The sequence below is a fragment of the Oryzias latipes genome, chromosome 14 (assembly GCF_002234675.1).
Source record: "Oryzias latipes chromosome 14, ASM223467v1".
Classification (NCBI taxonomy): Eukaryota; Metazoa; Chordata; class Actinopteri; order Beloniformes; family Adrianichthyidae; genus Oryzias; species Oryzias latipes.
In genome coordinates this window covers 28,788,220-28,811,171 of record NC_019872.2, presented here as the reverse complement: position 1 = coordinate 28,811,171, position 22,952 = coordinate 28,788,220, and the positions used below count along the sequence as shown (strand labels likewise).

The window sequence follows — 22,952 nt, the reverse complement described above, 5'->3', positions numbered from 1 at the left end:
GAGCCGGGTATCGAACCAGCGACCTCCTGCACCAAGGATTCCCCATGTATTTCAATGGAGGCAAACATCCTGGAAATCCTGGAATATCTGGAAAAGTTCAAGGATTTGAAGGAGCAAAAGTCACAGCTGGAAAAAGATGAAAGAGCTGAACATTTGAATAGTTGAAATAGATTAAACATTGTAGGAGGAGTTAAGGGACAAAAAATGGAGGAAGATACTAGAATAAAGAAAGAGAAACAGGAAAACAATGGTTGAAGGATTTATAGCTTCCAACTAGTAAAAAACAGAAGTGTCCAAATCCTGAGACCATTTTCCAGCCAACTTTACTTTGAGACGCTCTGAGTGTCATCATCACTCAATGCTAGAAATGCTAAATGTGGATTTGTGGTCTTAGAAGGATAAAAACTTCTGCACATGACCGTTTAAGGCTTTAAAGAACGTCAGTCCAACAGAACGATCAGTTTGAAAGTGGATTTTATAAACACCAAGACCCTGGAACTCAGTAGGGTGGAGCTTATAGTAACTTTAAGGGTGGAGTCATGGAGTCAGATTTAGACAGAGACCAACGTTTGTTCGGGCTGGTTGTGCAGCATGACGAGACTGAAGTGTTGTGACAGAGAGCTGAGAACATTTCAGTTCTTTTAGAAGACAATATTGGCACAAAGGAAGAAGAGACGGTGTCGTACGAACACCTGATTCTGAGAAAAGCCCCGTCTGGACAAACATCTCCACGAGCGTCTGCTTCTGCTCACATGCAGTTCATTTCTTTAACGGAACGATGTCCAGTTAGAGTAGCTGTTGCAGTTCATGGGAAAATCTTTAGGACCACAACCCTTTCATCTGTAAAAGGGCTTCTTTTTGTAAAGCAGTGGATGTTTTCACAAACACAACTAGATATTATTGTCTATGAATGTTGGTGGCCTCATATCTCAGACACAGCTAAAAGAGGAGGCTGTCAAAGTGGGACCGTTAGCTTGATTCGTAAAACGCATGATGTTCTGGATGACCCACAGCAGTGGAAACACCAGAGGGGGTGAAATGCTTTGGGTTTTTTACCGATAGGCGGCCGCTGGGGGCCTCAGGTTTATGAGGATTCTGGTTTTGAGGACTGGTTCTGATCCAGAGTTGTGCGCTTTTGTCATGTTGTGTTAAGACGATTCTCCAGTCTGCGACAGGAAGCTCAAACTGTCAAACGTTTCAGTCTCATGTCATCCACAGATTGTAGATGAGATGATTATTGCGAATGGCATCTGACTCCGCTGCCGTTTGGAGTCACTGTTTGACAATAAACCGCTGTAACAGTCGTCTCGCCGTTTCCAACAGTCAGCTGTTACCTCCCAATATTCAGGATTTGTACGCATTGCTCATCCGAAACGCTCGGAAACTCCAGGACTTCCCAATAAATACAAACATTTGTTTCAAAAGTCTAATTCCACCTACCGATTTCAAGTCATTAAACTCTTTAGTAAGAACCACTTTTTCTCTCCAAGGTCTTCTCTTCATCAGAATTCAGCAGCAGCAGCCCAAAAAAACCCAAAAGAAACTGAAGGAGCATAAGCAGACGACGGATGAATGTGGCGGAGGGACTGTCGGTGTGTAGGTGAGAAAACTCCAGGCTGCTGCTGTGGTCCCGCCCCCTCTGACCCCGGCCGTCCAGCGCTCTGCTCGGGTTAGAACGGGAGCTTCTTCAGCTGCTCGAAGGTGATGAAGAACTGCAGAAGCAAAGAGTCAAGAAAAAGCTGCAGACACTGAGGGAGAACCTGCTCGCCGTCCTGTGGGGAACCCAGCTAAACATCTTCCTTTACGGGTCAAACAGTCTGACAGGCGGGAATCACAACACTGTTGGTTCTGGACTCAAAGCCAGTGGTGTCTCATGACGATGAAACTAGAACATAGTTTCTGCAGAGCGGCAGGAGTTCAGTAGAAATTCACCTGTGAGGTGTGGTTCCGTTGGCGTGGAAGTTTATGGAGGGATATTTCTGTCTGCCACCACGCTGCACACAAAACTTTCTGAATTGCAAGTGAAAATATTAAATATTTGCTTTTCAAGTATTTTTTATTTTGCTCTTTTTTTCCTCTCTCGTCTTTTTACTATCTTTGATTTTGCCGAGTTAGTTTCAGTTTGACGTGTCAAAGCTGCCATCAAACAGCTGCTGATTGGTCCAGATTCTAACCAATCAGGTGTCTCTGTCTCATATGCTTGGAGGCAGACATGGACTTTGAGTCGGTTCTGTTCGTACAGGATTCTGCCGTTTTCAACCATTTTGGCCCGTTTCTCAGAGTAAAACCCAGAAGGAGCAAATTAAATAAAATTGAGTTTTGTATTTATTTAGTGACCAACGTGTTTAAAACGTCTGCAGCAGAAGAAAACGTCAGAGCTCCGACTCCGTCAAGCAGGAAGTAACACTTTTTAAGATTTGTATCTGAACTATTGTTTTATTCAATAAATGTTGAAATTCAATAAATGTTGAAATATGAAGAGAAAACAGCATTTCTAGTTCTAAAACATGAGACACTGTGAAAAGGAACATAAAAGTTAAAAAAGCTTCTTCTGTTAAATTCATCGAGTCTCCTTTGGTGAGCCGTCATTCTCTATTAAAAACTGCTGTTAATCTATTCCAAAACACGTGTGCAGCATAAAATAATGTGCTTTAAATCTTTTATTGTTTTGTTTTAAGAAACATATCTTAAAGAAAATCAAACTTTTTACCAATAATTTGCTCTGCAGGATTCACAGATCATCACACAGACCTGTTGATTTAATGTCAGCAGATAAACTTTACAGTTTCAGGAGATGCTCAGCCATAAGTTCATAAATCTGACTTCATAAAAATTAACCAATGCTAAAACAAGAAAGAAAGTATCAACTGGAATTAATGATAAAAAAATGAAATCTTCATCCACAGAGACAACATTGAGGCTAAAAAGAGCCGCGTCATCCTCTGAGCCTCGGTAGCAGACACCATGTTAGATAAATACGGCGATTTGATTGGTTAGATTCTGGACCAATCAGCAGCTGTTTGATGGCAGCTTTGTCACGCTAAACAGAAACTAATGAGATGAGATGAGACAACGCATGAAAACCTGTTTTGCAAAGGCAAAAAAAGTTTGTGAAAGCAAAATAAAAAATAATTGAAAAGCAAATATTTAATATTTTCACTTGCAATTCAGAAGGTTTTGTGTGCAGCGTGGTGGCAGAAATATCCCTCTGTGGAAGTAAGCTTCCGCTGAAATCCCCTCATCCCTTTCTTGCACTCTCTCCTGCTAGCTTACAGCCCCTCACCCCCCCACACTCGCAAAAACGGCAGCAATATCAGAGCTATCAGCCGTACAGTTTAGATCCAGATTCTGGCTCAGACAAGGGATCTTCATGGGCGTTCATGGATCTATGTGTCTGCAGGTGGAGGAAGGAGACTGTGGCTCCGCCCATTTCCGCTGCTGCGTCGCAACTAAGAGCTTTTTTAAATTGCATTTTTCAATTTATTCACGATTTGAATAAAGGAATAGTCAGAAACGCTGTTTTAACTTTAATATAGTGAGGAAAATGCTACAAGAGCATGTTAAAAACACACAATTTTCACTAGAAATGGTCTTTAACCTGACTGTAGTTAGCCAAACATGCCACAAGGGAGCAGTACAGTCAAATGCAGCTGGGAGTGTTGTCTTTACATTGCCCTAAAAGCCTTTCATGTGCTGCTTAGCAACCAAACAGCTTCTTTGATGTATTATTATTGGCTTTAGACCACTGTCAATCAATCTTATCCACGCCGCCTGCTATTAACTTTCCAGACTTCTATCAATCTTTGATCGCGATCAGATCTTTAATGTTTTTAATTCTAAAATCCTGGACTAATTTTTTTATGAACTTTGAGAATTTCAACCAGAGAGAAAAGTGGAGAAAGTGTTTATGAGGAGTTTTACAGCCTTAAAACATCTAAAGGTTAAAGTAGGAAATGAAGATGTCTACTTTGGGGAGTTCACTTGTCGTGAGTTATTTTTAAAACACAACTCCAGCAATAAACGAGGGACCACTCTATATTTTAATAATAATAATAATAATTGATACTTTATTTATCCCGCAATGGGGAACTTCTTCTCCGCATTTTGGTCATTCCCCTGGGGGGAGCGGTGAGCTGCAGACTAGCCGCGCTCGGGGGGATCGAACCGCCAACCCTTTGGTTGTTGGATGACCTGCCTTACCGCCCAATTTTGTACATATTATTTCTATAGGGCAGGAGTGGATGATCTGTTTCCTCACACCTCTCCATAGAAAACACTTATCTTACAAAAATGACAAACAAACTTGGTATGAAGCTAAATTTGTCACTTTTTAAATCAGAGACTTTCATCGGCCAGGAGTCTGCTGAAAAAATCTGAGTCTGTTTGTGTTCATAAAAAGTTCGGTGTGTTGAATACCTGAATGTAAATAAATATTAGTTACCTCCAAGTTAATTTTTAAAAATGTAAATTGTGTAGTACGGGAATCGTCCCCACCTGTTTGTGTTCTGAGCAGGTCCCACCTCTAAACTTGGTAAAGAAACCGCACGAACCGAGACGCTCCGTTACAGTTTTATTAGAAACCAGAGTTGACCTGGCAACAAGAGCGGCATCACCTAACTATGCGGGTGGCAAACAGGGGGGGATGTGGGAGGAGCTACAAAGATCAGTTTACAATATGTAGGAGCGTGTTATCCCAGAATATCCCAGTTGGACTGAGCTTTTTTTTTAATGGATAAACTGACATCTTCAACTGCTGTTTATTTACGTCTAATGCAAAGTTTCTTTCTACAAACCGAAGGTATGGCTTCATACTTCCCCATCTATTGCGTTTGAAGGATACGATGATGTTCCAGGGTCCCAGTCGCAGCCAGTTTGGCCAGAAGCCTTTATACAGAGCAAAGAAGCCCTCGTTCCTCCACGTCTGCATCACCCCATGCAGGGTCCCTTTGTAGGTGGGGCTTCCAGACAAAACCCTCTGGTTCATCATCCGAGTCCGCACCACGTCTACCGGGTTGGAGGCGAGCGCCCCCGCAAGGCCGCAGGCAAAGCTGGAGCTGCAACAACACACCAATCACGTCAACACAGGAAGTTAAAAAAAACCCTAGAGAAATAACAGGAAACTGACATGAAATGAGTCAACACGGTGTCTCCCATGACGCCAGAGCCCAGAAGGTGCTTCTTTGTGATGTCATAGACGGGGAGCTCCACACCCACAACAATGGCTGCCCGCTGCGCCGTGGGAATAACGCCCTGCGGGGGAAGAGGAGGAGGAAGGACATACGTTTGTGAAATCAAAGCTCAACTATAAAATAAAATAAATAAATAAAAACTTCATGCTGGTACAATTGTGACAAGATTTTGGATTGCGACACAAAAGCAGGAACAATGCAGCTCCAAAAAACATCTGAACTCACAAATGTTTTATAAAATTCAAACTCCCAACAGTTTTTTTTTTCCTGTTTAAAGTCCAGCGAAAAGCTTGAAATGGAGCCAAAGTCATTTATGAATCGCTAAAGGAAAAAAAAGAACAACTATCCGGAATGCTTCCAGAAAAGGTTTGAAAACGGAGTCCAGATTACGCTTTGGACAACAAAAATTAGGAACGTTTGATTAAAACCAAAGAATTACACACATTTACACAAAAGGGCCTTTTCAGGGGAATGTAAATGCATGAGATACTGACATCTGTTAGATATCAGTTAATCAGGATTTAAAGGGACTGTCAGGCAAAAATCAGCCTTTTGCACACTCCACACATTTTTGAGCATTCCTCTAAATCCTGCTCTCTGAGCAGCAGCCCCTCCAATCCACCAAAATAAGCAGTTCCTCACATTGTGACATCACAAAGTGAGGCACCGCCCCTTCCAGGAAGAGTCTGCACTCCCAGCCCCGCCCCATGCTAACACACACGCCCACTTTCTCTGCAGAGCTAGCTAAACGCTTTCATTTCCTATGAGCAATGTGCACATCCATCTTTGCTAAGGTTTGTTTGTTTGTTTTCATGGGAGAAACGCAGACACAGGTTAATGGCATGAAATGGGCGGCACCCACATGGAGAAAAAGGCGGAGCCTCAGAGACCAAGTCAGCTTACTTCCAGGTAGAATGAGCTGTGAAAATCACTACTTTTCATGAAAACAAATGGTTCTTTAGTGTGCCAGAGGTGAAACAAATGATCATATTTACAGATCTACTCTGAAAAATTTAACAATAGCATAGTATAGACCCTTTAAAATGTTCTTTCAAACTATTCCAGATGACCTCCAACCTTCTCTGTCTGCATTAAAGCAGAGCTGGAACCCATATTGATTTTAAAATGTTATAGTTGAGTCAGTTTTATACTGCATTTCTGTTTGTATTTTGTATGTCGTCTTCATTTATTTTGCATTTTGTAGTTTCTTCCTCTTAAAATGTGTTTTATTTCTTCAGTAACATCAACCTGAAAGGGAACTGCAGTTGGAAAGGACCCCGTGGCTAAAGTCTGGCATATTTACATTTGTTTTGTCCCTTTTGTTCAAAATTTCTCCTGAGGTTCAGCTGAATGGCAAAAAAAGTCAGAAAAGTTCCTTTTTGCATCAAAGGTTTGCTAGAAACTGGACCTTTGGTCGGGGGGGAAACCAGGAAAGTCAGTTCCTGAGACGGATCTCCAGCATGATGGACGCCTCATAGTAGAGCCCTGCGCGGGACTATTTTCTTCATCCCGCTACCGCCCGCGCCCACTGAATTTCTGACCAATCCCGCCCGCTCCCGCAACGTATGCGTTACACTATGCAACGTGTAACGCATATGCACTATGCAACAATATTGCAATATGTATGTCCACTCCCGCCCGCACCCGCAAAACTCGCAGCACAATTCAAACCGCCCAATCCCGCGAGATTTGGGTTGGGTCCCGCCAATCCCAATGCAGCCCTCTACCTGACAGGACAAGAGCTTCACGTGGCCGCGGTGAGTTTGAACTGTGAAGACTTGAAGCAGCAGCAAAAAATCAGACAGTATAAAACAAATGAACTCATCTGGACCAGCAAATACTGGACTCCAGATTCCCAGCAAGATGCTTTGGGGGACGAACTAAACTAAAGACTGAAACCCAAGAGTCAATCCTTTGGGGGACGGACTGCAGGAGAATTGGAAGGAATCTCTGAAGAAGACTTAGAGACGGAATGGAGTAACTATGTTTACATATTACATCTGTAAAAAGTGGCTTCTTTCGTGTTTTCATCTCTACATTGATTCTTAAAAAAACTGGAACGTTCTGAAACTTCTGACAAGTGAAAAACGAATCCAGTAGCTGGCCGATGGTCAGGCAGCACCCACCCTCCACAGCCCCCTGGTGCCTTCTGTCTGGTAGATGTTGATGAAGTTGGACATCATGCTGCCTTGGAGCAGACTGCCCTGCGCCTGCATTCTGATCTGAAACACAAACAAGCAGGAACATCCAAATGTCTAGGTTGGTGAGTGGAGCTGAATGAATCATCTTAAAGGGGCTTTTGTTTGACTCATCACCTTGAGAACATCAGTGGGGTTTGCCAGAGAAGAAGACAGGACTCCCGACACCACGCCACAGAAGACGTTGAGGACCATGGTCTCATCTGTCAGGAGAAAAAGGAAACCGATTCAGGACTTTGTACAAACAAGCATCCAACAAGCAAACAACATTAAAGACATTAGTTACTGCCTACGAGCTCCTGTCTTTGTGTTTGTATTATTTTCATAGAGTTTGGGTCAAAACCTTTATGGTTAGTGTCATAAAAATGTGAAACAAAACCAGAGAAATGACCGAAGCTATAGTTAATTGGTGGATTTTTTTGGTCCAAGGCTGAACTGTGGGAGCAAGGAAACCAGGGGTTAATGTCAAACCAACATGTATAAATCAGTTATGGATGGATTTAATAATCCGTGACGGTTACAGAACTTTACTAAATGTGAATTATAGGAAAAAAAGTCCTGGCCCAAACTATCACACTTCATTACAGTCGGGCAAAATGGTATCTAGTCAGACTCCGATTGTGAAAGTTCTTCTACTTGAAAAGTTGGGAGAGGCCTGTAGTTTTTATCACAGATAAACCTCAACTATGAGACAAAATGAGGAGAAGAAAAAATCCAGAAAACAAGAAAGTCTGATTTTGAGGGAATTTATTTGTAAATTATGGTGGAAAAAAAGTATTTGGTCAATAACAATAGTTAACCTCCATACTTTGTTATACACCATTTGTTGGCAATGACAGCAAATGGTGTATAACACAGAGATATAGAGCAGTGGTGTTTTGGTCCATTCCTCCATGCAGATCTCCTCTAGAGCAGTGGTGTTTTGGTCCATTACTCCATGCAGATCTCCTCTAGAGCAGTGGTATTTTGGTCCATTCCTCCATGCAGATCTCCTCTAGAGCAGTGGTATTTTGGTCCATTCCTCCATGCAGATCTCCTCTAGAGCAGTGGTATTTTGGTCCATTCCTCCATGCAGATCTCCTCTACTGCAGTGATGTTTTGGTCCATTCCTCCATGCAGATCTCCTCTAGAGCAGTGGTATTTTGGTCCATTCCTCCATGCAGATCTCCTCTAGAGCAGTGGTATTTTGGTCCATTCCTCCATGCAGATCTCCTCTAGAGCAGTGGTATTTTGGTCCATTCCTCAATGCAGATCTCCTCTACTGCAGTGATGTTTTGGTCCATTCCTCCATGCAGATCTCCTCTAGAGCAGTGGTATTTTGGTCCATTCCTCCATGCAGATCTCCTCTAGAGCAGTGGTATTTTGGTCCATTCCTCCATGCAGATCTCCTCTAGAGCAGTGGTATTTTGGTCCATTCTTCCATGCAGATCTCCTCTACTGCAGTGATGTTTTGGGGCTGTCGCTGGGCTACACAGACTTTTAACTCCCTCCAAAGATTTTCTATTGGATTGAGATCTGGAGACGGGCCAGGCCACTCCAGGACCTTGAAATGCTTCTTATGAAGCCACTCCTTCGTTACCCGGGCAACGCATGTTTGGGATCATTGTTGTTCTGAAAGACCCAGCCATGTTTCATCTTCAGTGCTGATTGAAGGAGGTTTTCACTCTAAATCTGCCCATACATGGCCCTATTCATTCTTTCCTTTACACGGATAACGTCGTCCTGGTCCCTTTGCTGAAAAAAAGCCCCACAGCATGATGCTTCCACCCCATGCTTTACAGTAGGTCTGGTGTTCTTTGGATGCAACTCAGCATTCTGTCTCCTCCAAACACGACGAGAAGAAGTTCTTACCAAAAAGTTCTATTGTGGTTTAATCTGACCATAGGACATTCTCCCAATCCTCTTCTGGATCCTCCAAATGCTCTCTAGCAGACTGTAGACGGGCCTGCACATGTACTGGCTTTAGGACACGTCTGGCCCTGCAGGGTTTGAGTCCCTTGTGGTGTAGTGTGTTACTGATGGTAGCCTTTGTAACTTTGGTCCCAGCTCTCTGCAGGTCATTCACTAGGTCCCCCGTGGGGTTCTGGGATTTTTACTCACCGTTTTTGTGATCATTTTGACCCTACGGGGTGAGAACTTGGGGGGAGCCCCAGATGGAGGGAGATCATCAGTGGTCTTGTATGTCTTCCATTTCCTAAATAATTGCTCCCATAGGTGATTTCTTCACACCAAGCTCCTTACCCGTTGCAGATTCAGACTTCCTGCCTGGTGCAGGTCAATAATTTGGTTTGTGGTGTCCTCAGACAGCTCTTTGGTCTTGACCATAGTAGAGTTTGGAGTGTGACTGTCTGAGGTTGTGGACAGGTGTCTTTCTATAGATGACCAGTTCAAACAGGAGCCATTAATACAGGTAACCAGTGGAGGACAGAGGATCCTCTACAGAAGAAGTTACAGGTCTATGAGAGACAGAAATCCTGCTTGATCGTAGATGACCTAATACTTATTTCCCACCATAATTTACAAGTAAATTCTTTAAAAAATCGGACGATGTGATTTTATGGATTTTTTTCTTATTTAGTCTCTCATAGTTGAGGTTTACTTATGATTAAAATGACAGCCTCTCTCATCTTTTTAAGTGGGAGAACTTGCACCGTTAGTGGCTGACTAAATACTGTTTTGCTTCGCTCTATGTTTAGAATGAAACTATGGTGAGGATCTCTCTATTAGAGCAGAACAAGGACGTCCACTGAGGATTATTTTGAAGATTTAAATATTCTTATGCCGTTAACAGGATGCCCCCTTCAGGTGGGGCAGAGGAAGTTCTGGGTGTTCTGTTTACAGTCAGGGGAAGCATAGAGCCGGAGATCGATCCATGTCCTGTTTGTGGCGATTCAATAAGTCCAGCTCGTTCTGACCAACAGTTAGAGCGTCCGTCCTCACGCCGCCGGCTTTAAGGCCAGAGGGACGGGCGTTCGATCCCAGCACAAGCACAGGGAAAACAGGCCTGCATCAGAACACAGAGGCAGCAATGCAGCAAAATGTATGCAGGCCGAGAGGCAAAGCATCAACAGAGGCAATAAGATGATGTTTTCGGATCTTTTCTCTGCAGGTATCGTGGCGACATTTATTAATTTCTGTAAGTGTCCAAAAAAAGAAAAGAAGAAGTGACATTTACTGCAATCTGTTCAACTTTACTGTGTATGGAAAATAAACTACACTTCACACAGAAAGATTCAGATGATCCAGCTGCAGCTATTCACACCTCAGCTTCAAGCAGTCCACTTCCTCCAACTCAAACAAAGGGACCCCCCCCCCCAACAACTCAGAGCTCCAGACCAGCCACCGCCCACCCACCCTCCAACCCCCCTCTGCCGGTTGTTTTTTGCTGCGTATTTTTGTACTATTTATTTTTGTTTAAATTCACTTTATCCTCTGTGAATGCCACTTTTTCTTTTCTTTGCCGTTTGTATTTGTGGATGTCTTTTTTTGCTGCTGACGATAAGAAGATTTCCCCATTGTGGGATAAATAAAGTTTTATCTCATCTTATGATGAAGCAGCTCATTGAGGGACGGTTCTGATCAGGTGAGGAGTATTTCTAACAGAAAGAGGATTTAATTTTCTTCATTTCTTCTTTCCAGAAAAACTGCTCTCATATTATTATGCTCAAATTTGGACTAAAACCTCAACAAATTTTAGAAATTTGATACCAAATGAAAGATTTTCTTGGTGCAACACAATGAAAATAGCGATTTTTATGTACCATTGTTTTTGGTAGTTTGGCTGCAGGTGCGACTTAAACTTTGGTGCAACTTGTGTGATGTTATCAAAAATAAATAGCAGCAACCAATAGATGGCGCTGTAGACGTGCATCAGTATTTGCTACCAACAGCAACGCAGAAGGAACGGCACTCCGTCTGACGTCGGGCTTGGCGAAATTGTTCCAAAGCGACACAGATGATGAAGAAATCACCGAAATTAGTGATCTGAATAATTGTTCATGTGTTTCACTAATCCAGTAGATTCTCACAATGTTTCCTGAAGCTAAAAGTGCATCAGTGTGTTCTTGTAGTGAAGTGCATAGATATTCAGTCTATTATTGTTATTTATTCCATTATTGTGTTTTGTTTATCAACATGAAATGTCTGTTCTTGTTCCCGGATGTTCTCCCAAAAGTGCGACTTATACTCCGGTGCGACTTATATACGAGTTTTTCTCTTAATTGTGCACTTTTAAGTGCTGCGGAGCAACTTATTGTCCAAAAAATATGCAGCATTGTGAAAACACAGAAAGTTCAGAGCTAAACTGTTTCTGCAAACATCATCAGAGCTTCGGCCACATCAGCCACATTACTAAAGTTTACCAATATCAGTTCAATGTATTAGAAAAAAGGCTTTTATCTCTACAATAGCTCCTTATCAATGCCGTGTGAAACGGAATCAACATTTCTGCATGACCCTCCCCGCCTGTACAGAAGAACCTGCAGCATCAAATCAAATCTTCCCTTTTTCAATTCTACAGAAAAGACTTCTTTCATTCACAGATGTTTGCGTTTGCTGCGATTTGTGAAAAGTCGTCCTGGAAGGAGCATCATCAGGATTCCCGCTTCAGTCACCGAGCGTGGATAAGTGGCCCGGCCGACAGATAAGACAGAAATCAGTCAACAGAGAGGTCATATACTGAGGCAGACGGAGAAGGACCCAGGTGGTCGTAAACATCGGCGGCGCCTCCAGAACCCGCTGGCGCCGGCCACGCTCTGATAAATGCCGTACAGGTCCCTTTGTCTGTCAGTTTTAGGGACTTCATGTCAACATTTGACCGTTTCCTGCAGCTTTTCAAATCAGACCAAACTTACTGCTGCACGCCACATCAGAGGAGGAGTGACACAAGCGGCGCCGACAACAGACGCCGTTCTGGAGCGGAAATGACGTTACTATGAACCATCACCTGATGTCAATCATGCCCCCCCCCATTTGAAATTAGAATCAACTCCGAAAACTAAAAGTCTGAATTGAAACTGTAAAGTGGGGATGGAAAGCAAATTAAAAAGAAACTGGTAAATAACAATACAGCAATCGTTACTAATAAATATCATTCTCCATATGGCAACACTTTTAGGTTTTCAGATTTTTTAATTGACATTTTCAATATTTCTTAGAATTTTTAATGACTAGTTGTTGTTTTTTTAAGAGTTAGTTCTTTTATTCACTTTCAGCTGATCCTGATCTGATCCCACACGGATCACCTCGGCGGGATTTCTGCTCAAAGCTAAACGGCTTCAAGCTGCAGCGTTTCTGATTCTCAATCATCTCAAACCTACAGAGCGTTCAGGTGTTGATCTGCAGCCAATCAGCATCAGATACAGAGGTGCACATCACAGACCCCGTCACCGACAAGCAGTACACCTGTGTGCTTCCTCCCCCTCCTCCTCCTCATCCTCATCCAGACTGAGTCAAACAGAAAGCAGCTCAGGTTGGACCTACTTTGTATCTGACAAGCCAAAGACAGCCTTTCTATGTTTGAACAGGCCAGGATATCAAGTTCACAGGATTACATTTGATATAATTCACTTTGTCCATTTTTAAAATTAAATAAACAGTTTAGTTTGGTTATAAAAAACTGTTTTCACATTTCAGTGGTTTAGACCGATCAAAGGTGGGCATTTTGCTAATAAAGTTTATTTAATTCTTATGTTAAAAACTGTTAACAAGAAAAAGTTTAAAAAAGAAATCAACTTATGGATTTGATGAATCGCAAATTGGATTGAATTAAATATTTCTGTCCACATCCTGGAGTCTTCACCACGACTCCAGAGAGATGAAGAGCAGAGAACAAGAAGGAGGCGGCTCACCTTCAGGGCGACTGACAAACAGCCTCTTCAGAGAGTTGTAGGTTCCAATCTTGATTGTCCCGTAAGACGCTTGTCTCAGCAGAGCTGGAGAGATCCTGAGCAGAAAAAGAGCTACAGCTCATGAATAACTGTCCTCACTGTAAACATGCAGAAAATAAATACCAAGAAAAGGACACAAGTATAAAAATAGTAAAAACATTAGGACCACACTAATAAAAACCAAATAAGAACCTATAAGAAACGTAAAGCCTCAGCATCTGCAGAGAGAAAACGTGGTTCTAGTTAATTTCCTGTTTGTCTTTTTGCCGTTTTCTAGAGAATCTTCATGGTTTGAGAATCTGCTGCAAACCTGATCATTCAGAAAACCTGCAGGCAGCATGGAAACATGCAAACTCCACAGAGAAAAGACCAAGCAGGGGTTCAAACCACTGCGATTGCTGACCACTACACCACCGTGCAGCTTTTAGCACCATTATGGGAATATGTCCTTCTATGTGTCAGCAGCAAAAAGCAGGGATAAAAGTTTAAATTTGCTTTTAATCCTGTGTTGATATATAAAATGTTTTAGGAAAAGTCAAAGTGGATCCAAATTTGACGGAAGCTCCTGTTACAGACAGTCGGACGATTTTTAGAAAATGTTTTAAAACGTATCGAGATCAGAGATTCTCGATTTTCCTGCAGAAGTCTAAACTTTTGCAGATAAAGAAGAAGAAGTTTTGAGATCCACCGGAGGACAACAGGAATGACGACAGCCTTCTGCTTTTGATTGAACACAGAAATGTTGAGGCTGCTGAAAAAGTGTGCCGTGTTCCAACTGCTGCTGAAAACCTGACATTGAAGCTGCTCCGCTGCTCTGCTTCACCATCTGGAGTTTCAATTTAGCAGACATCAAGTAAATCAAAGTTTGTGCAGCCAAGAAGTGTAGCTGCTCAGAGAGGTGAGCTCAGTGCTGCATTCTGAACAGACCACATTTTTACGGCCGAGGCTCATGTCACAAGTGTTTTGCAGTATGTAGATACAAAAGTTTGGCCTGCAATTTGACGTTTTCTCCCCTGGAAACAGGCGCCAAAGGTTCAGGGAGAGGATTTCTCACTGATGAGTGAGTTTAGCATGAAAGGGCATCAACTCTGGACATTTTAAGAGGAAGGAGTCCTGCATGTGACCATAAAACTTCAGTGCATACCCAGAGTAGAGCGCCCGGATACCCTCCTCCTTCCCGATCCTGAACAGGGCGTGAAACATGCCCCTGTAGCGCACCTCCATGTACTGGGACTGACCCTGGACCTGCAGCCGGGTCTTGGTCAGGTCGATGGGGAACGTGCCTGGAAATGAAAAAGGACAGCAAAGGTTAAGAAGGACACAGAAAGGTTACAGCACTACAAATATGGAGAGAAAAGCAAAGATTTAAACCATTTATGGTGGATTTTTGACCACTTCAGTTCACACTCTTTGAAAAACCCAAATGAAAACCTTCAGTTCTCTGGTTTAAAGATGCAAATGTGGCTCAGTTTGAGTTACCTTTCTACCCAGTAAAGTATTATGACAGAGGGCAGCCTCTCCTGTTACTTTGCATCGACACGTCTGCGATAAGACGTGTCGATGCAAACCCAGGCCAACTGCCACAGCGCTGTCTCTACGTGGGGGATTTTGTAACAGGCAGACTCTTAAACATCAGATGGATGTGTGTATTTATTAGTGCAGAAAATATCGCCTTTTGTACACGATACTGGATTTGGACCCATTACAGGAGAGAATTAAGCTTCAGGAAACTTGTTTTTCTGTCCTCCTCCCAACCCTTTCCACGTCTTGCAGGTGGAGCTTCAATGTTTTGACACACAAACATCAATGGATGGGCCAAGAAGTTGATTGCAGAGCCCGTAACTCCTATTGCAATGGTAAACGGTCCTGTTTAGAAGGCTCTAAGCTTCTGTCTGCTCAGCTGATGGACTAGAATGTAGAATATCTATGTCCGCTAATGTGAAATCAGCTGCGTGCATCATCCTTTGCTCTCCACCGTCTAGCAGCCATGCAGCAAGAATTTCCCTCCACTGCAAATTCTAGAAGCTAAAAAAAGGATCTGCATAAAACATGCAGCCGCCTAACCAACACGCGCGCCTCTGACTGCACCGGAGGCTCCGCCACTCACCGAATTCTGCGACAATCGAGGCCATCCCTCCGTAGACGAACGGCTTCCAGTTGAAGTTTTCCATGTCCGTGGCGGCGGCGGCAGCCTCCACCTGCTGCAGCCCCGCTAAAAACAAGAACAGACCCAGGCAGAGGTCAACGCAATGCCGCAACCTCTGACTGTACAGCATGCCGGCAACCATGGAGGTCTACAGATGCGACTGATCGAGCGGGCTCGGCAGCATCAGCATCCCAGCAACACTGCGCCGGAAAGAGACGCCCGGCATATGAAGCCTGCCGGCACGGCCGGCGAGGGGTTTCTATTGGCTGGGAGTCAAATCAATCAAACGTCACAGCGATCCCATTGGATGAGACGGCACACGGTGTGTGACAGTACAAGAAAGCAACAGCGTCACGAAGCAGAAATAAAACTAAATACAAACATAACCGGCTAAAATATACATTTAAATAGGGGGTCCAAAATAATGATAATAAAAAAATCTTATTTAGTAAACAGCAGACGAGCAAATTCTAACAGATGGAAGCTAACTCGTTAGCAAGGTTACTCTTTGCTAACTACTAGTTAGGGTCACGTGAAGCTAAAGTTTAAACCGTCACATACCTGGTGTGCGGATAAAATCCCCCGTCTACAGTCCAAACTTGTTTTATGTCTCTACAAACATAATCGTGCGTTAACTTTAAAACACATCTCATCAGGAAACTTCTCCTGAGGTGTTAGCTGCCCATCGCAGCTAATGGAAATAAAGATGACCAAAACTGGATTTCCGCCTGTACTTTCAAAATAAAACGCTCATCAAGGTCAGCACACAAATGAGGCTTTTATTTGCCTTTTAAATGACTAAATAGGACACATTCTTTCACCCTTTTTTAAACTTAATGTTAAAAAAAGTTTAAGCCTTTTTTTTTATTTTGTAACTAACAATTCATTCTCAGTAATGGAGTTTACTCATTTAGAGTAACAGACTCTACATGAGTGAAAATAAAATAAAAATAATAAAATAAAGTGTTAAACTAAAAAGAAATTAGCACAAAACCTTTTTACACTTAAGTTTAAAAGGGAGTTGAAGCAAAAGCCTTTCAAACCTTAGTCTTTGTTGTTTCAGCCAAACATTTATTTTATTTTCCCTTTAACTCTAGATTTTTTTTACACTAATTTAATGTTTTCATTATTTACATTCCCTCTAACTTATTTTCTCTCTTACTTGTACATATTTAGAAAAGAGACAACTCCTAAGCAGAAGAATAACTTTCTTGTTGGTAGCTTCTTCTGAATTTTCTCTCATGTTTTATTTTAATATAATTTTTACTTATTTTATGTCTACCTCCAAGTTATTCCCTATAGTCAGCCCACAAACAGAAAACTGTCATTTTAAGACTAGTTTTTTAAAAAATCTCTCTAGTTTGTCTCCATTTATTGACCCCTCATCTCTACACAAATTTCCAGCAGTATTTCCCATTTTCATACATTATCTGGAAAAACAAACAAATCAAAAACACAAAAAATTCATGCTGGAACATCAACATTTATCATGTATAAATTTATAAATATATATTTTATTTGACCTGTGTGACAGTATGGGTATTTAAGAATAGAAAAGAATGACTTTAATGTGATTCTGTATGTGACTTTTGAATAAACTTTATTGTTCTGGTGGTATTTAATGATCAAACTAAATACCAAAACACATTTCCATGCCGGTTGTTATTTCAGTAACTTCACATCAGCCAAACTGGTGCTTCACTGGACTGAGACAGCTCCAAATTAAAAGACATGTTTGGTATTTCTGCAGCACATCCTCAGTCATAAACAGTTTAAGATGAGGTCGCGATTCTGCGACTTCAGAATTCTGTTATGCAAACAGTTTTGATATTCCATCAACAGAAGGAATAGGGGAAAGACCAACAAACTCAGTTATCTTGCAAACGTTCGTGTTTTGTGCCAGAGGAGGCTGACGAAGACGTGAACTCCAATGAAACAGCTGAAGAGTTGAAACCATATGAACACAAACAACATGTTCATAATTGGTAACAAAATGTGAAAGAAAAAGGGGACTGAAATGACCACAAGCGGTTTCATCTGCTGAGGGTCTCTTTGCTTTTGAGGGATTTTCTTTTCTGCATTCAGATCCAAAACTTTCTGTTGATTCTGTACTGTTCATCCAATCAGATCCGTCTGTTTTTGTCTTCATGACTGACATTTCTTCTGTTCTCTAAATGTTACACTTTTTGGTCATCCTGTTCCTTAAATAAACTCTTAGTTTATTTATGATGTATTTTAAGTCTTTTCTTTTTCTTGTTTTTAGCTTTTCTCTCTTTTTCCCATCTTGCATTTCCTTTCTTATACAACTGATTTACTCTCAAATCTATTTTGATTACAAATCTTCTTTCTCTAATTTAAAACTTTGCTTTTTTTTCTTGTCTGAGTACTTTTTGTCTAATTTTTTAAAAATATCTTTCCTTTAAGAACCTTTTCTGATTCTCTCACACTTCTTTTTTATTTTTTTTACATTTGCATGTTTTACCCACTTACCTAAATCTTTCAGCCTCACATCTTTCCCATTTATAATCCTCCATCTAATATTTTTGATTTACCGTTTTTGCGACTCTCCATCAATGCTCTCTTTTCAAGATTCCCTTCAATCTTTTTCTTTAGTGTCTCAACGCGTCTCACTCTGAAAGGTCTTTTCTTTCTGTCTTGTACCTTCCCTGAACAGTTTTACCTCATATCTCATTCTTCTATCTGCACCCTGCAGTCCAGTATTTTCTTCCTCACACCAACTTTTAGAAAATCTTTGAACATTCGGAAAAGCTTTCCTCTGCAGCGCGCACACAATCACAGATATCTAAAGCCTCCATAAACTGTATCTGTATCTGTAACTTTATCTTCTAAAAGCAAAATCATCATTGTAAGGACCAAAGATGACAAAAATGTAAACTTTCCTATTTTTAAGCTTTGTGGAAAGCCTCTGGAACAAACCTCCACTATCAAATATCTTGGACACTTCATTACTGATGATTGGAGGGATGATGGAGACATTCAGAGACAGTGCTGTAACTTCTATGCTCAGGCAAATATGCTGATGAGAAAATTCAGAACGTGTTCTCCTCAAGTGAAGTGTTCGCTGCTCAGAGCTCACTGCACTCCTCTGTACACGGCTCCTCTTTGGTGGAACTGTGGATGTGGGACATTCCTTAAATTCTTAGTGGCCTGTAACAAGGCTTTCAGGCTTCTGCTACAGGTACCCAGGTGGTACAGAGCCAGTCAGCTGTTTGTGGATGCTCACATCCCCACCTAAGCTGACATACAGCCTCATGGAACGCCTGGACAAGTCTAAGAACTCAATTATCATGTCTCTGACTGAAGCTCCTGCCGCTACACTTCCGCCTTGAGGAAACACTGGATACAGCGATTATACTCTTTTTAATTATTATTTTATTTTATTATGTATGTTGTATTTGTATCTTCTTCTACGGACTGCACCTGAGTCTGAAATAAAGTGAATTATACTGTACTTTTCAGTGTTCAGATTTTGGGGTTTTGTTGATTTGTCCTCATTGTGACAACAATTTGAAGAGTTTTACAGACAAAATCTAAAATTTGATGAAACTCCATCATCATGTATCAGATTGCATTAAAAAGCAGCAGCAGCAGCAGCTGCTCCACTTCATCCTCCAGTCACACACCGAAACTAGTCACTGCCATCAGTCGAAAAGGAGACTTGCTCAGACACAGCAGGTCGCCGCACAGTCAGAGATCAGTGTTCTGAGCGATCGGAGCTCAAGCAGCAAAGTTTAGAAAGAAGCTCAGCAGTCCAGCAGCAGGAAGGCCCCTCCCTCCTTTCTTCTTAGTGTTTGGAGGTCGTGGATGACGGCAGCAGGTTTCTTCAGAGAGGGGGGGGGGCGTCACAGCGTGCTTCTCAACACCCGAATGATGCGCTGGAAAATCTGCTGGACCACTGACGCTGGGTTCCTGACAGGAGAGGAGAAAATGAAAGGTAAGAGAAGGTAAATGTTCCTGTGTTTGAAAGGGAAATGATTTTCACATCTTTTTTTGCTAAATCATTTATCTAAAACCATCAGTTCAAGAAACCAAATCACAAATCAGCTTCAAAAAACTTGTTAGAAAAAGTAGAATAAAGGAAGCTTGTTGCCTGACTTAAATAAGAAATCAGATAAGCATTAATCGTGTCTGCTATATTCTGAGTTATTCTAGACAAAATAGTTCGATGTAAACCATAAACATACCTTTATGCTATATTGCAAAATATATACATACAAATGTGTTTAGCTAAAGTCCCTTTTTAATCAGATCTGATGATCACGAACACAGAGATGAACCCAAAGGAACTTTCTACTTCCTGACACGATTCTCCTCCTGCGTCGCTTTTTTTCTCTCTGTATCATTTCATTAGTTTAATTTTTAACAGGACGGTCCTGTTGAGATGAAAAAGAGGAAGGAATTTCAAAATAACAGTACCTAAAACAGATAACAATAAAATGACATTACATTGAAATGAGATTAAAACCGTTTCTGTGCATGTAAACAAATAATGATTTAAACACGCCAAGTTTAACTCCTGTCTCTGAAAATCTGTCAACTGGATCAGTGCAGAAGAGGTGAATTTATTTACCACAAAATGATAACACAAACAAATTGTAAAAACACACAAACTTTTTTGTGATGATAAAAAGGGAACAGAAGAAATAAAACTATTTCTGCCCCTTTTACTTAATTACTAAATGAATTAGTACACTTTATTTCCCCCTACCTCTTAACAATAATCATACAAAAAACCCAAATAAATCAGATAGCTAACATTCATAAATGTGGATTTCTTGTTGGTCATATTACATTTTTAACATTTATGTGTTTAAGCTTGTTTGTGGATTTAGCCTCTTTGATTTGTGGTTGAACATCTTTCCATAACCTGATTCGCTGTCCTGAAACACTTTGGCTCTAAATGAAAAAATGCAGGTCCTTTCAAAATTTTAAATTACTCTTTGTCAGAAATGATTTGGTTCATTATGAGGAAAACATTTATGATACATATATTTTACATTATTTAGTCATATCAGCAAATAATGTTCAGTGACTCTAAAAATCCAGTTTAGAAGTAAACGCTGGTAGAAATACCATGAATGAGTCAAAAAATGAAATTATCTGAATACATTTGTGAATTTTGGTTCAAGTTTGTTTCCTTTTTCAATGTATTTCATTTCATCGTCTGCCTTCTTAAAATGGTTGAGTTGTAGGTTTGAATCCACACAGTCAGCTCAAACCAAAAACGCTAAAGTTAGCGCCTGCTGCCCCTCTGGTCAACGTTGGGGGTCATGGGTCGTTCTGGGGGCTGAGATCGGGGCTCGTTGGGCTGCAGTCGAGGACAAACACGTGACTCACCGAGTTCCCGCCGCAAAGCAGTTGTTTCGGTTTGGATGCAGACAGAAGAGCGAGGCCACGCAGTACACACAGCACAGCAGCATGGACATCAGGCGGCGCTTCAAAGACATCTTCCCTCTGACAGAAACACAGACACAAGCGTTTTCCTGTTAAAGGTCCTGCTCAGAAACCCCACTGTCACCTGAAATGAACAAAAACACAGCAGTTGGATGAAAATCATCATCATCATCATCATCGTCACCTGAGAAATATTTTGGCAAAAAAGCTTCCAAAGTTCAGTTTCAGTGGGTTCCCCGGCCGGGTTTGGATCAGAGAGACTCCAGAATCTTCTTCGAGTCAAATCTCAGGTCCAGTTGTACGAATCACCAACAGCCGCGCAGAATGACTGAGGAGTAAACACTGATTGGGATCCCCGGGTGCTGCTGGACACCGGGCACAATTACTGCTGACTTGTGCTTTTGTTTTGAAAGGTCCTGAAAGGCCTAGCAGGGGTGAATAACATTCAATCATTGTGTTTGTTGGAGCTGTTTTAGTGTGTTTTTTTTTAGGGGTAACTATTTGAAGTTCAAGTATGACAGAGAGATTTTTAAGTTCATTTTTTTAAGATACACAGTCATTTTATATATTTTTTTATTCCATCATCAGTTATTGTGAAAAAAATCGCAAGTTTTCACTTAAAAAGTCCAATTTAAACACAAATCCCTTTAATAGTAGGATATTTGTCTTGTCAATAGATTATGTAGATGTAACTTTGTCTTTCTTAAAAAGAAAAAAATAAATACGTTGGCTAAGCGGACCAAAGTGTGATTTATTTTTAAAAATTAAATCAGATGATGAGGTTTTATGAAAACACACTATCAGTACAATTGTCATCAAATATATTTGATGTTTTTGGGAGCAGACCTAAAGTCCGTTCTTATTCTGATGCCAAGTTTTTTCATTTCACGTTCAAATACTTGGTGAGTGTTAGTTTGTTTGGTGAACTTAATTATTTCAAGTGTTTTTTTGTTTGTTTTTAAATGTCCTTCAATCCGGAGGTCACTAGGTAGGTTCCCACAGGTTTGTTCAGTTCTGTAATACCTTCTCCAAGCTCTAGATGGCAGCTTTTGCTTTTTATTGTAGCTGAAGCTGTTGTGGCAGACATTCGAGGCACTGAATTTCACCTTTGTGAAATAATATGTGCTTTAAAGGTGTGTTTATTCTATTGATGAAGTGATTTTTTATCTTTTGCATTGACATTTTCCACTACAAGGCACCACTGCTCGGCGGTGCCTTGTATTGTCTCACAGGCCCTGGTTCGAATCCCAGCTGGGACCTGCCTGTGGAGTTTGCATGTTCTCCTTGTGCATCTGTGGGTTTTTCTCCACTCCAGCTTCCAATGCAGTGCAAATTGGTGCCCTTAAGTGTGCATCTGAGTGAGAGTGGGGTCCTGCAACAGACGGGTGACCAGTTCAGAATAAACCCCGCCTCCACCCAACTGGACAGGCTCCAGCAACCCCCTGACTCCAAAAAGGATTCAGTGGGTTCAGAAGATGGATGGACTTTCTCGTGTTTCCTGCTGAAACCTGTGAAATCATGGCTGTGATCCATACTGTAGGCAGAAAAGTAATTTTTGCATTATGTAAACAAATAATAAACATGTTTAAATGCTCCATTTTCTACTGTTTTATGACATAGACTAAAAAAGTACGTAACTCAGTACCTGAGCAGATTAAATTACTGTCAAACATACGAGGTCTTCAATTAAAATGAGAACTCTGGCTTATCAACAGAGATGAGCCTGATTTCATATTGAGATTAGATGTTTAACCATCTAGTTAGCGGTTATATATGGATTTTGTGTTATATTTTGTGCTTTTTCCATCATGGCCAGACAACCATAGATGAAAACTAGCATTTGGCTAATTCTGCCTTTTCTTGTGTAATTTTGTGTTTTCTGTATTCTTCTTTTAAACTAACAAGTTGTATGTGAAGTTTGCTTCTCAAAACAAAAGTTATTTAATCAAACCTGAGCCATTTTTTAAAATGTATTTCTCTGATGAGTTGTTGATTCCTGGACTTGTGTTTCCGTCTCAGTAAACATGAACATAAAGAAGAGTTTGTCTGTTTTCATTTGGAACATCTCCAGATTTCTTTCACATTTGAACCTGGCTGATGCTTTGCCGTGGCTCGA

At 41.2% G+C, this 22,952-nt stretch overlaps 1 protein-coding gene and 1 long non-coding RNA gene across 3 annotated transcripts; both read right to left on the bottom strand.

The window, feature by feature from the left end:
- Positions 1 to 246: 246 nt before the first annotated feature.
- Positions 247 to 16,142, bottom strand: slc25a14 (solute carrier family 25 member 14). Of its 2 annotated transcripts, XM_004076811.4 has the most exons (9): positions 15,983 to 16,142; positions 15,383 to 15,487; positions 14,420 to 14,558; positions 13,237 to 13,331; positions 7,505 to 7,590; positions 7,316 to 7,411; positions 5,126 to 5,250; positions 4,841 to 5,054; positions 247 to 1,712 (listed from the first exon to the last, which is right to left on the bottom strand). In XM_004076811.4, exons 2-9 carry the CDS (start codon positions 15,444 to 15,446, stop codon positions 1,671 to 1,673), a joined length of 861 nt encoding a protein of 286 aa, XP_004076859.1. In that variant the 5' UTR covers positions 15,447 to 15,487; positions 15,983 to 16,142; the 3' UTR covers positions 247 to 1,670. The 2 variants fall into 2 exon arrangements, with proteins under 2 accessions (XP_004076859.1, XP_020564832.1); XM_020709173.2 differs by lacking the exon at positions 15,983 to 16,142 and having other exon boundaries at positions 15,383 to 15,630.
- A 630-nt stretch (positions 16,143 to 16,772) lies between these two features.
- On the bottom strand, positions 16,773 to 21,265 carry LOC101158470. The gene is made up of 3 exons (XR_177501.4): positions 21,021 to 21,265; positions 20,780 to 20,896; positions 16,773 to 19,351 (listed from the first exon to the last, which is right to left on the bottom strand). It is a non-coding gene; the product is annotated as an uncharacterized LOC101158470 (long non-coding RNA).
- Positions 21,266 to 22,952: the final 1,687 nt, after the last annotated feature.

Excerpts from the sequence above, each read along its gene's own strand:
- slc25a14 (XM_020709173.2), bottom strand. The coding sequence starts at position 15,563 with ATGGTTGCCGGCATGCTGTACAGTCAGAGGTTGCGGCATTGCGTTGAC. Across the intron at positions 14,559-15,382 it reads CTCGATTGTCGCAGAATTCG|GCACGTTCCCCATCGACCTG; the intron begins GTGAGTGGCGGA and ends TTTCATTTCCAG. Across the intron at positions 5,055-5,125 it reads ACCGTGTTGACTCATTTCAT|CTCCAGCTTTGCCTGCGGCC; the intron begins GTCAGTTTCCTG and ends GTGTTGTTGCAG.